The 14,105-nt window shown below is 33.7% G+C and overlaps 1 protein-coding gene across 1 annotated transcript in view; it reads right to left on the bottom strand.

The window, feature by feature from the left end:
- PKN2 (protein kinase N2) overlaps positions 1 to 14,105 on the bottom strand; it is a 130,729-nt gene extending 116,624 nt beyond the window's left edge. Inside the window, exon 1 of the mRNA XM_039838750.1 lies at positions 13,749 to 14,105. Coding sequence (XP_039694684.1) covers positions 13,749 to 13,796 — 48 coding nt within the window. The 5' untranslated portion in view covers positions 13,797 to 14,105. The remainder of the gene's footprint in view (positions 1 to 13,748) is intronic.

The raw sequence follows: 14,105 nt of genomic DNA, 5'->3' as shown, positions 1-14,105 counted from the left end.
TTCCTTCTCTGTAATTACCATTACACGATACTAAAATAATTATCCCCCATCTTGCCAACTTCAAAGAAAACAAAATGTCCACTTTTATTTTTTTTGAATTTGTTATTTTTTTATTCTTATTTATTTTTTTACTTTATTATTTTTTAATTAAGTTTATTGGGGTAACATTAGTTAATACAATTATATAATTTTCAGGTGTATATTATAATTTGACATCTGCATATCAAAAGGTCCACTTAAAAAAATTAGTAAAGTGTTTTTAGGGATTTGGTAAAGCAAGAATTTTGCTTTAGATATGATATTTAAATTTTCCATTGGCTATAAGGCAATCTTTAAAAGGACAAATCAAAACTAAGCATAGAATTCTGTACAGAGTTTTATAAGGTTCTAACACAATGAAAACATGTACCAGAACAAAAATTTATAGTAAAATGAACCCTCTCCTGATCCTGGAGTGCAAAGATAAGGTTTCCATAGCAACAAAATGGAAAGACAATTATGATAACAAATAAACAATAAACAATTGGACAGTATAATTTATACATCAAAGATCAAGCATTCAATTAGAGTTGATATTATTTATTAATATTCAGAAATATATTACCATAAATATGTTCCTCTAATGCTTAAATGTGCAGGACCACTTTGAACCCTGCAGATACAATCTTAGTTCAAATTTGTAAAAAGTCCAAAAGCCTCTAGGAAAGCACAAAACAAGGATCTGAATTTATTTGAACTGCTTTATGAAGTCACTGGGTTGCATATTTTTTGCATGACAAATAACACACCAGATTCTTAAATAAAAGCTTAATTACAGAAGTTCATCATATGTCAACCTATGACTTCTTTATTCTTACAATTTCAGCAAACTCAAGATAAATGTAGGAATATACACACCTGTAAGATAGCTATCCTTCTTATATCCTCCACGAAGCAAAAAAAGGAAAGAAAAGAGGGGAAAACAATTAACCTATGAAGTATGATCAGTTTTCTAGGTCTCTTATGCACAACTTTGGCCATCCTGTCAACTTTACTACTTAAATACTTAAAGAAAAACAAAGTAATCTCGAAATGTAAACCTGACAGAGGGAAGGTTACTAAGTATCCACTAATACACCAGGAACTTTAAATTGTTATATGTCTATAAACATGTAAAAAAAAAAAAAAAAAGAGCCCTCTGAGCCAGAAATTATCCCTATTTTATAAGAAAACTTGCCTCATGGAGCTAAATAATACAGACAGCTAATATATATCAAATGGGATTTAAACATAGGTCTGTATGATTCCAAAACCTGAATTATCTACTAGACTAGCGATCTTTACTAGAGCTTGAAATTATTGATCAGTAAATTTTGAAAGAAAATTTGGAATGAAAAAATATATGTCCTGATTTATCTTTTTGACAGTTAGTATATTATCATCAATTATCCTTATCATTTCTTAAAAGTGAACACATTTTGACATCAAGAAAGGAAGCACAGAGAAGCAGCACTGGCAAAATCTCAGAATGGAGGACAGTCCACCCCTTTAGTTACAAATTGGCAATTTTGTATCAACATACACAAGATACATACTGATACAACACTATTCTTTGTGTGAAAATATCATCATGAACAGCACTGATCCATGACCCTGTGGTTGTAACATGCTTAAATATATGTATTCCTTTTGTTTGATGAATACTTGAGGAATTTGGCTGTGCTGTTTGAGAGCAGGAATCTGAGGGAACTGAACTCTCTCTCTCTTCCTTAGGTAGAGAAGAATTTGGAGTTTCAATAGCAAATAAAGAAGAAAGAATTGAAAAAAAGACAGGAAGATGAGGAGAGAAGCCAGCCATAGGGTTTGAAACTAGGTATACAATGTAGGTGGGGGGCATCTAAATGAAATATGGTTATCTTCATTGAAATCAATTTATCTTCGTTAAATTGTTATATGTCTATAAACATGTATAGAAACAGAAATGCAAGAAGCAGAGGGTGCCATGAGAACTTAAGTGCCCCCCGCCCCCCCAGGAAAACATAGAAATCTTGGGGAGATTTGGTATTTCCATGGGGTATAAAATTGTGGGTTCAAGCCTATCTTACCTAGCTAGAGCTTGAAGGTAAGATTTCAGCATGAATTTCCCCTTCAGATCAACTAGTCATCAAGAACAATGCTAATAAAAAAGCAAGTACTGGTGTTGTTGAGGGAGAAGTAAAGATATAAGAGATACTGCAAAAAAATGAAAAGCTAAGGTAAGAATTTGACAGACAGGAGAGACTGTGGTTATTGGAGTGGGGATGAGTCTGAGAAAATAAGGAGCAGAGAAAAATGCCAAAAAGAGAAAGAGGCACTGGAGTATACAGGTTAAGAGGTAGAGAGACCTAGGTTGGCATCTTGGTTCAGGCCAATGACCATGGAAGAGTTAATTTCTCTAAACTCTAGCTAATCTTCCCTATAAAGTGGAGATAGCAGCAGTACTTCAGTAGATTTTTTTTTAAGGATTAAGTGAAGTAACATTAATATGACTTGGTTGTAATTTGTTTTTAATAATAAAAAAATTGTCATTTTTATTATTATTACTAGCTTCAGTTTTATCTATATAAAACTCCTTCTGCTAGAAGAAAATTCTCATTCCAAGATAGAGAACACAATTATATGATTGGCGGTAATAAATTTTAAATTATGTATCTGTCAAGTGACTCTGCCTAAAGAAAAACCACATAATACAGTTCTACTCCCTCTGCGTATCAAAATAGCAGAAAAAAAAGTTTAATGTAATAAATGTAAAATCTGGGGCTTTTCAGACATGAGACTGTTACTTATTCAACAAACATTAACAAGTTGCTACTATGTACAAGGTGCTGTGCTCAGGACTAAAGGGGTAAAAGATGGACATAAGATATACTGTCCTTTTCCTCAAAGATTTTAAACATTCAATCAAGGAGTAAAAATGAAGTGAGATACAAATAACTACAGTGCAATGCAATATGTGATAAATGTCATGAGAAAGAAAACATCCTACTTAAATTTTGAGGAGGAATTATAGATGACTAGGGAAAAATAAGAAAAAAACAGAATTTAAATTAAGTCTTAAAGTAGCATCTCAGTTGATAGAAGACAGCAAAATATACGGTGAGGAAAAATCACCTGTCATGGTATGCCTGAAAAACAGGCTTCTTCCATAGTAAGAGCTAAGAATTAAAAGGTATTTGGGGGCTACACAAATGACAGCCTTCAGTGGTGAGCTAAGGAACTAGAATTGTATCTCACAGGCAGTAAGGAATCACTGAATGCTGGAGACAACTTTGAATCTAGCAGTTGTTCATACTCTAAATAAAAACAGAATGAGACTACAGAGGCAGAAGTTGAATATCGAGATATTATAATCATCTAAATGATTAGAGGGCTCAAACTTGGATAGTGGCAAAATAATGAATTAAAGTTACATAATTAGAAGAATTAACTGAAGAGGCTGAGACAGTGGTCAAAAATGAGCAGCAAATTTCAAGCACTGGCAATGAGGGATAGAATGATAACCTTCAGAAATACTGAGAAGTGAGACGTAGTAGGTCAGCCATAGAATCGGTCACAAAAATTGGTCCTATATTTATTCAAGCATTTATCAAGCATAAACCATATGCCAGGTTCTTGGGACATAAAGATGAGTAAGACCTGCTTCCTGTCTTGAAAGTGAGAGAGACACATATAATTGAACAATTAATCGCCATAGTGGGTGATATGTTCAGTAACAGGAGATGCAAAATGGGAAGTAGACTAATTTGCCAATGGATTCAAATGCTACATAACCAATAATAACTAAACTTACTTATCTATGAAAATGTATGTTAAATAAAATTTTTCTTTATTATATGACTATATCCCTATATTCAATGAATACATTTTTCTTAGAGTTTTCAGGAGTGTCCAACATGTCAAAGGCTCTTCAGACAGATGATCAATATTAGTATTCTTAAAATTAGAAACAGCATACACAAAGATACAAAGTTATATAAAGGTATAAAGAAGCAGTGTAGTAATAAGAACAGAAAATAGTTTAATATCACAGAGTGTAAGATACACATGGAGAAAAATTTGAAAAGATTGAAAAGGGTCAGATGATGGAAGATCTAATGTATTTTTTCTATAATCAATGGAGTTACTAAGAGGGCTTAAGTACAGAAGTGCTTTCTTAACCTACATTCCCTTCTCAGAGAACAGCCCCATCCCTAACTCACAGGAGAGTCCTTGTAGCCATACTGGTACTGAGAACTCTATTCCTCCATTGCCAATTGACTGGATCATGGGTACATACATGCTCTGTATGGGGTCGATCAGATTTTCTCATCCAAGAATTTAGAATTGTGGCACAGAATAAGTGAGTCAGTTAGCTGTGGGCATTGGACTTGCTGATTAATGTAAATTCAGAAGTTAGGAGTGCCACTTGGGGAATACATGAAAGCAAAACCGGTAATATAAAGGAAATAAAATGCAGTATATATAAAGAAGGGATATGAGAACATGTAGCCCTAGAGAGAAAGCCTCTACTTTACCGTGTAGTCCTCATGAGACCTGGCTATATATCCTACACTTGATTAAGTGAGATGTCCCTGTAGCTTTCCGATAAATTCAATTTTTGTTCAAGCTAATTGAAATGGGTTTCTATTCCCTGCAACCCTGAGACAAAATAAAAGGTCACTAATTCTGGTGGTTAATCCAAAGAATTAGAGAAAAATGGACTAAAAAAGGTAGAACATTTAAACTAGAAAAAGAGTTATCAAAAGAAAGCAATAATAGCAAATATAGATACATATGATGAAAGAAAAGTAACTAATATTGTGTAGGGTCCATGAAGCTTAATTTAAACAAAGTTTCAGGAAGCTGAAGTAGTATCAAGTGCCTCCAAGGAGAAGAATGAGCAGGTGTGGTCAAGGATGCTTTTAAGAGAATAATTGGGACAAAAGTCATATTTCAATAAGTTAAGAAACATATGGCACAAAATAATTAAGAAATTTCTATAAAGGACTGTGATGACTAAAAGAAGTTTGAGGGGACAACAGTATTAAAGAAAAAGTACTATAAAAAGGAGAGATGTGAACTTATCTTTAGGCAAAGAGTCAAGAGAGAATGAAAGGCTCATTCTGCAAAAGAGTGAAATGATAGTCCAAAAAAAGTAGAAGTCCAGGAGAGTATAGCCTTAACAAGGTAAAAGAATTTTTCCTTAAATAGGGATTTAAAAAAAAGAGAGATGGCTAAAATTCCAAGAAATTTCAAAATGAAGAAAAGACTGAGGAAACTCATTTAATACTACATATTATTAAGTAGAGGCAGTGAGTAGGTAAGATTTGCTGGAAACTAAGGAGGAGGAAGTGGTGGTATGACTTAAGAAAATAGAAAAGGTTGAGCTACAACTGGAAAATATGAAGGCAGTTACCAAGAAGTTAAGTCTTATTGACCCAAGGCTTTAGGGGATGCAACAAAAAAGAGAATAATCACAAACTGGTACTATAAGGGCAGGGGTGTGGTGGGGTGTGTGGAACAAGCTAATGATTTAGGTAAAAATTTCAGGTGTAGTATATGACATAACACAGAATGATGTAACCTTAAACTTCTAATTTGCAAAAACTAAATAAGGCTATTCAGAAATATTCCTGTCCTAAAAACTAAAAAGTGTTTTATTTTAAATTAACATTATGAGATTGATATATATTTTGAAATAATATTTTAAAAATTAAAAAAGAACTCATACCTTTATTTTACTCCATATTAAAAAATCAACTCCAAATATAATGGCTTAAAAGTAAAAAATAAAACTTCAAAACTCAGTAGAAAATTTGGTGACTAACAGTAAGGAACAATTTCTTAAACAGCAAATACAAAAAAAGATGAACAAATTTGACTAAAATTAAAATTAATTTGTTTCTATCAAAAATACACAGCAATGACACAAACTGCATTTAAGATTCCAGGTTTATCAATACCAGTAAATTCTTCAAGAGAATAATATTTTGTTTTATTTCCAACATTAAATCTGATCAACTCCAGCACTTTAACGACAGGCTATGTATGTAACTGAATAACCATTTAATATATAATTCTATACTTGAATTATACTTCCCTTCAAATGAAAGAATAAGATATTAAAAATGACTAATAATATTTTTCACTGAAGAGATATGGAATGGAAAAAATGAGTTGACAAACTATTTACATACAGAATTTTCATTATTTCTTTGTTTCTAAATTCACACTTAGAGTTAACTAACATTTGAGTATCTAGTATATGTTAAATGATACAGTATTTTATGCAACTTTCTACAGTCGTTCATTTGATAACTAAGAATCCACAGGTCATAAACTTGGTAACTTCACCCCGTCTATATCAAATCTAGAATAGATATTAAATGCAGGCTTGCTGATCATAATGATATAAATGATTTTGAATATTTGCCAAAAAAGGTGAAACATTTAAAACCGTTCCTCCCATAAACTCCTTAAAAAAAAAGTGAAAAGACAAGTTATGAACTGAGAAAAGACAGTAACAATAAAACAAAGGATTAACACGAAGAATATAAAGAACTCTTATAAATCAATGAGTAAAAAAAAGCAGAAAAATAAGCAGGAGACATGAACAGGAATTTCACTGAAGAGAAAACATAAAAGGCCAGAAAAAATAAACATCAACATCAACATCAGTGATGATGAAGAAGATGCAAATCCAGATAAAAAGATATAACACATTATACTCTTCAGATTTGTAAAAATTATGAGACAACAGAAAATGTCGGAGGGAATGGATAACCAAAGGATCTTTTATCCCATATACTGCTGATATGAATATAAATTGGCTCAACCACACTGGAAGTTGGGCATTATCTCCTAGAATTTGGCATTCACCTACTCTGTGAAAAGGCAATTTTACCTTTGTATATAATCAATAGAAACACACACACACACACACACACACACACAATTAATTTGAGTAAAAATAGAATTTTTGAAATAGAATATATATAATGCACAAAATGTCCATTGTTCACAATTACAAAAACCAGAAAATAACTAAATGCTCAACAAAAGAGAGTGAATAGATAAATATCCAAATATCCAACAAGGAGAGAGTTGGTATTCTACTGAACGAAATATTATACAGTAATTAAAATAAATGAGTATAGCAACATGCAATAGATATATCAGTAATAATACTCAAAAAAAAAGCAGGTTCGAAAAGATTATATTCAATACAATTATGTGAAAACTACTAAAATAAAAGATATATCTTTTAGAATTATATGTGCAATCAAAATATACAAGAATAAAGAAAGAATTTCAAGATAATGATTACCTTGACTGATAAGAAGGTAGAAGTAGAGGGATGGAATGAAGAAAAACCATGTGTAGGTTAAGTTCATAGCTTTTTTGGCAGAGGTGGAAAGTGAGCGGTAGTTCATGGGTGCTTATTATAATGATTTATCTAATGCAGTGCACCTAAGGATTTTTTTTTTTAGATTTAAAAATTTTTTTCTATTAGAGTTGACATTCAATATTATTTTATATTAGTTTCAAGAATACAGCATAATGGTTGGATATGTATATCTAACCTGATTAGTCTAGTACCCACCTGGCACTATACATAGTTATTACAATACTATTGACTATACTTTAGGTTTAATTTTTTAAAAATCCAAAAACTTAATGAAATTTGTTCAGTGAAAATTCTGAAACAGGCAAAACAAGTACCTCCTTAGAGAATCACTAGGGTAGACATGAACAGGAATTTCACTGAAGAGAAAACATAAAAGGCCAGAAAAAATAAAAATTTTCCCTATAGGAAAGGGAAAACAATATGATTAATGTTTAAAAGACTTATTTACCACATGCACTGAGTTGCCAATATGCCTTATACGAATCTAAAATAAATTCCAAATGTTGCCATAACAACTTTCCAATAAATTAAGGCGTTTGTGAGCCAGGGTAATAAAGCTTTAATCAATTAGAAAAAGTAATCACTGCCAAATTTCTAAAATAGAATAAAATCCTAATTATGATATATATTATGGAATTCCTGTGTATCAATTCATCTTTATAATGTGACACTAACATTTACCTTCCAATCTGAGGTATTATTACAGAAGCCTTCTAAGCTTTCTCGTTCTTTATTTTTGACAGACAGTATTTATGTACGTTACACAAATTTAACTTTTGTGAGAATGTGAAAAACTGAATATGACAATAGAATTAATTTCAAATAAAATTTCAGTAGATAAAATTGAGAAACTAGACATCTATCAAAATAAGTGCTCTCTAGTCTGCTTTTCTAAGATATTAGAAGTTAGTTTTTCACTAGTATGTTATCCCATTCAAAATTTTAAATATCTTTTTAAAGCTTTCATCTAGTTTTCAACTAACTTTGCTGCCAAGTTTGAACTCTGCTGTATATCAAAAGTTAATCACATTAAATGTCATATGATGTTTTCATAGTCTAGAGTAAAACTGGTTTTTGAAATAGACATTTGACAATTGACACAAGACATTTTACTAGAAAATGAAGCAGAATTAACTCTTCTATTCAAATACCATGTATGCTTTTGAAAGTAACATTATTTTCATCTCTACAAACTACTACTCCATTCTTCCTATTTGTTTAAAAGTAGACACACACTAGCTCTAGATAAATGAGTCTAACTAGCTGTATTGACTTTCATCTCAAAATATTTTGATTTTGAGTTAGTACTTTAAGGCAGTTTAAGAAGAAAAGTAAGTGGCGAGTACAGTCTGGACTTAGTAATAGACAATAATGATACATAGCATTGACTCTGAACCATAAGTTGATAAAATGTGGTTTTCAGGTTAGATTTGGTTATTGGAGAAATCTGAATACTTTATTGAATAAGGCATATCTTTAAATAGCTTCTCAAATATTTATTGACTAGCTCTGTGCTGAAACTAGAGTTGTATAATGAATGATGGCTCTAAAATGGATCATGTTTTTTATCATCTCTAATTAATAAGATTTGGTCTAGTCTCCTACAGCTTCTTTTCATATATGATCAATGTTTAGATAAAGATAGGTAGGAGCACCTTCAAGGCATTGTCTGTTTACCCCAGGGCTTTTGCACCCAATTCCTTGGATTTTCCTTTCTGCTTTTCAAATTTGACAGTGGTTAATTTTCATGCTTTTTATCAGTTTATTCCTGTGTGTCTACTTTCAAACAAATAGGAAGAATGGAGTAGTAGTTTGTAGAGATGAAAATAATGTTACTTTCAAAAGCATACATGGTATTTGAATAGAAGAGTTAATTCTGCTTGATTTTCTAGTAAAATGTCTTGTGTCAATTCCAGTAAGTAAATGGGATAATGGGAGGAAAAATATCAAATCTATATGTTGTACATCTTAAAACTATACAATGTTGCATGTTAAATATATCTCAATAAAAAAGGGAGAAAAAACGGGAAATAGACTCAAATACCATGGTGCTTATAAGCTGGGAAAGTTTGTCAGTTATCTCTGAGTGATAGAACTAGGTGCATCTTTTATTTTCTTTTGTGCTTTTCTGCATTTTCCAAATTTTCTACAATAAAGCGTATCACTTTCATAATTTGAAAAAACTGTGAAACCTATCTTACCCACCCTGCTTACTTTCTCATACTACATTCCTCCAAGCCACCCTAAAATTTTAGTCTTCTCAACACACAGACTTCCCACTTTCTGGTATCACTGCAAAATTAGATGCTATTTCCTAATTTCTCATCAAATGGATAAAATAGCAGTGTGCTGTATACAGGTATTGTGCACATAACTAGTGCAGAAATCCTTTTTGAACTTATTAAGGGGATATTTTGGGAGAGGGGATTAGAAATATAAATTAAAGAAAGAAAAGTAACTTCTTATGTCAATGATTATCATCAACTTCTCTTAAAAGAGCCAAGACATTTCTTATCCTAGGCGGCAAATAGAGCCTTCTCATCAATGTATTGAGTATCTACTAAGTGCCGAACACATGGCTTGGTTATATAAAAGCTTAAATTTTTAAAGCAAAGTTTATCTTATGGATAGTGTACAGAGAAATGTAAAATCTTTTAGAAGGTTTTGGGCAAACACCTGACAACTTTCATCAGAACCAATAATTGTTAAATGAAGAAAACCTGCAAAAAGGTTATTGGTACTGTTAAGTCTTTGTAGAATATTACACCTTATTCACAATAATAGAGCACTGTTAAATTATAGACTACCCACCCAACAGAATGTGGAAATCACTTTACCTTGTTATAGAGAAACCTAACAGGTAGAATCAAGTTTATATTAAAGTTAACTGGTTAATTACATTTTGGGCCAATTCTTAGAAAGTTCACACATCTATAACATTGCAATGTAAAACATTTATGGGTCCTCGGAACTATGGCAACTTAAAGAACAGTGGGAAACACATCCAGATTCAAACTCAGACTTACAGTGTAACTATGAACAATTTACTTAACATTCTTGAACTTAATTTCTTGATCTATAAAATGGAAACAACACCCACCCACCTTACTGGATTATTGTAAAGTTTAAGTAAGGTGTATAGGGTACCAAGTACAATGTCTGACATACAACAAATAATCAGTAAATGTTATTTGCTCTCTCTTCAAGAAAGTGAAAACCATATCTTGTCATCTTTATATTCTCCAATACAGCTTTGGTAGGTACTCGATAAATGGTTCTTGAAATGAATCCTTACAATTTAAGGCTAATTACTTCAACCTTCCACTTGAGCACGTCACCTCTACCTAAATAAATTCTGCCGAAAATGGAATTTCAGATGCCCAATCCAACACTTTATTAGGCATTTTGATGAAGATGCATCTTCAATAATCAACAAGGTAACTTGATTAGTATGCTACTCAATATTTAAGTCTGCATTTTACAAAATTACTGTTGTAGCCAACGTTTTCATTTTGAGATTCTTTATATAGTTTTCATTAACCCGGTTTCCTTAAAAATAAACTTTAATTTCTCTGGCCTCACAAATGTATCTCATTGTTTCCCACTACATTTCAAATAAAAAAATAAAGATGGGACAAGAAGTTTGTTATAAGACATAAAAATTAGAAATAGCCAATTAAATTTATATCTTTAAATGGCCTATTGTAATTTTTACTACAGCAAATATTCTTCCTTATACTTTGAAGCTTCTAGCCATCAAAGTTTGCGTGTAATTTAAACATTACTCCATAAAAATATTACAGCAATTAACAAGACAAAGTACTGTGGTTTCGGATTTTGTCTTTCCACAATCAAAGGTTACATTAATAAGCCAATTCCAACTCCAGTAGTATTTCAAATTCTGTAATATAATTTGAAAATAATTTTTAAATGTTGGATATATACTGCTTCTAAATAAATATCAATTTCATTAAAGTAGGTAACATGGAACTTTCAGAATAAAGCAAGCATTCCTGAGTTAAGGTAAAGTAACAGTTTTTAATTACTAAACATGTTTTAAAACTTGCTTCATAAATTACTATTTAAATACCTAAAACAGTTTGGCAGAGAGGCATTAAGAACATGTTAAACAACTTTTCAATTTAAATAAATTCAAACTTAGATGCTTTTTAAAAACTGGTTCTACCAGCAAATTTGATAAATATTTGTTACTATATACTAGTTTTTGACCCAATGAAATAATAAAATGTTTGAATAGATGGATATGTTTGAGGCAAATTTTACCACCATTTATTTTATGTGCTGATATAAATAATATCCTCAATTATTTTAATAAACATGGTAAAGTTCAAATGTAATAACTTATTAGAATTGAGAGTCAAATACACCAAGAAAAATGCCCTGGATACATATGACAACATGTAAGGTAACATTTAATAGAAACTATTCTTTTCTGGAGGGGTTACATTTTAGTTTATTTAAGAGCCCAACCTTAGGTGTTTACTTACTTTGGTCTCTTTTTTAAAAGTCATATTTAAAAGTTCTTATTTCTCTAAGTTGCTTCTTTGTTTTTGCCAAAATTGATCTTATTAAAAGTTCCTAAATGTTATATTTTTAATACACATGAAAATATATTTTCAGGTCCAATGCCAAGATAAGTGTCTTTTATGCCAACTTTCTATCAAATACAATTAAGGATGCAAAATACTTTATAATTCTGAAGCCACTCCATTCAAAGAAAAATGCTCTTGCCATTTCCAGGGCTTTTTCTCAGAACCAAAGTATGCTTTTCATATTTCAATACTAGGCAATGAAAAGCATTTCTAATTTGCCTCAAACTTCATTTTAAAAGCACATGTATATTAATAAAACAATAAATTCTATTCATTTAGCAAATGCTGTATCCGGTAAGGCCTCCTTATAAGGGGCTAAGAATAATTAAAATACTACTACATAGCGACATGTTCTATGATATGAAATTCAACCTTGCATTTGCAAACGATTCCAAATTTGCAACAGCGTATTATTATACCTTGCTGAAATTTCTGTTTGTGGAGAAAATATCAAGTATTATAACAACGCCTTCAAGTTTAGAGCAAAATAAACCAAGCTCATGTAGGGATCTATCGAAAAAATACATTCGAACAGCAAAAAATTTAGAAGCGGTTGTAATACTTAATTTTGACATCATCGAAAATCAACTCTTCGGTGTCTAAATTCAGTCTTTAAAAAATAATTAACTGCCCAACGCACATAAAAAAAAGGGGGATGTTCTTTCTTCTCTTAATTCCTAGCTCCAACCTTCGAGAAGGCATTAAACGACTATATTAAAACAAACCAAAATAAGTTCAAGTTAAAAAACAAGCATGAAATTTTTATCCAGATGTAAACATCTCTGGAACACTCCAAAGTAATGAAAAAAATAAACTCAACAGTGCAGAGTAGGTTCTCCTGTACATCATAGAGACCTAAAAACAAAAAACGTGCCTACCTCATCAAATATTTAGCTGGAAATGGGAAACAATAACATTGCTACTCCACGTAGACTTAACTAATTAAGGGACCTAATTTGTTCTCATCTTCTGCAGGCAAGTGGTGCCCAACATTTTCCCTTAGTCGACTGCTTTCTCATTTGTAAACAACTTCTGTAGCTCTTTCCCTGGTGTTCGAACGGGAGGGAAAATGAAAGTCTGAAAAGCATCAGCATCTGAGCTTCCGAATCTGAGCACTGAGTAGCTGAGATGGGGGACCATATATAACACACTTGATAAAAAGTGGGGGGAAGGTAGCCCTCGAATTAGAGGAAGGAAATGCAGTCACCTGAAGAGGGCTGGTGAAGTGAAGCCAGCATTTGGTGAGACACTTAAAAAAAAACTTGTCTAAGGGTTGAAGTGGGGGGCGCTCTTTGTGCGAAGTCTGAGGGGAAGGGGAGGGACGAGAAAACAGCTTGGGAGTCATTCATAGTAGTTAGAGGAGCGGTGTACGAGCGAAGGGCGGGGCGGGGCCCGGCCGAGGGAGGGGGCAGCAGGGGCGTCCGCCCGCGACTCTGACACCCAGGGAGGGGGCGGTAAGCTGGACGGTCCGGGGACGCAGAGAGAGCAGACTCCGGCTGCAGGCAGAAGTGAGGTCCCTCTGGTAGGTAATTAAAGTAGTGGCAGGCCAGGGCTCCGGTGGCGAGAGGGTCCGGCCCCTGAAGGAAGCGGCTCTCGAGTGACATCCCCAAGTTTCCGCACTTAGCGGGCTAGGGGCGCGGCTGCCGCACCGCTTCCCTCGGCCCCCGATCCCGCGTCACTTTCTCTCTGTCTCCTCCGCTAGCGCCTCCCGCCCGGGCCGCGGCCCTTACCTGGATCTCCGTGAGCAGAATCTCCCCCCGTTCGGGGTTGGACGCCATTGCGCTCCGCTCTGGACTCCGCACCTGGACGCGGCAGCCACTGGCGAAGGGAGAAGGCGGGACGGGATCCGGGGAGGGGGGTGAGGAGCAGGGAGAGAAAGAAAAAAAAAACTAGGGATTCATGGAGGCGCAGCCCCTGCTGGAGGTGCGGCTTATTTCGCCCGGGTCATGGAGAGCGGCGGGGAGCGAGGGCACTCGTAGCGGGCTCCCACTCGCCGCTCGTCTGCCGCAGTCGCCGCCGCCGCCCGCGCGGGACTCTGTTCGCTCAGTCGCTCCCTTTGGGCGACGCCAGGAGCCGCCTCGAGCCTC

This window comes from Pteropus medius, unplaced genomic scaffold, assembly GCF_902729225.1.
Source record: "Pteropus medius unplaced genomic scaffold, Ma_sr-lr_union100, whole genome shotgun sequence".
NCBI lineage: Eukaryota > Metazoa > Chordata > Mammalia > Chiroptera > Pteropodidae > Pteropus > Pteropus medius.
This window is presented reverse-complemented; position numbering and strand designations above follow the sequence as displayed.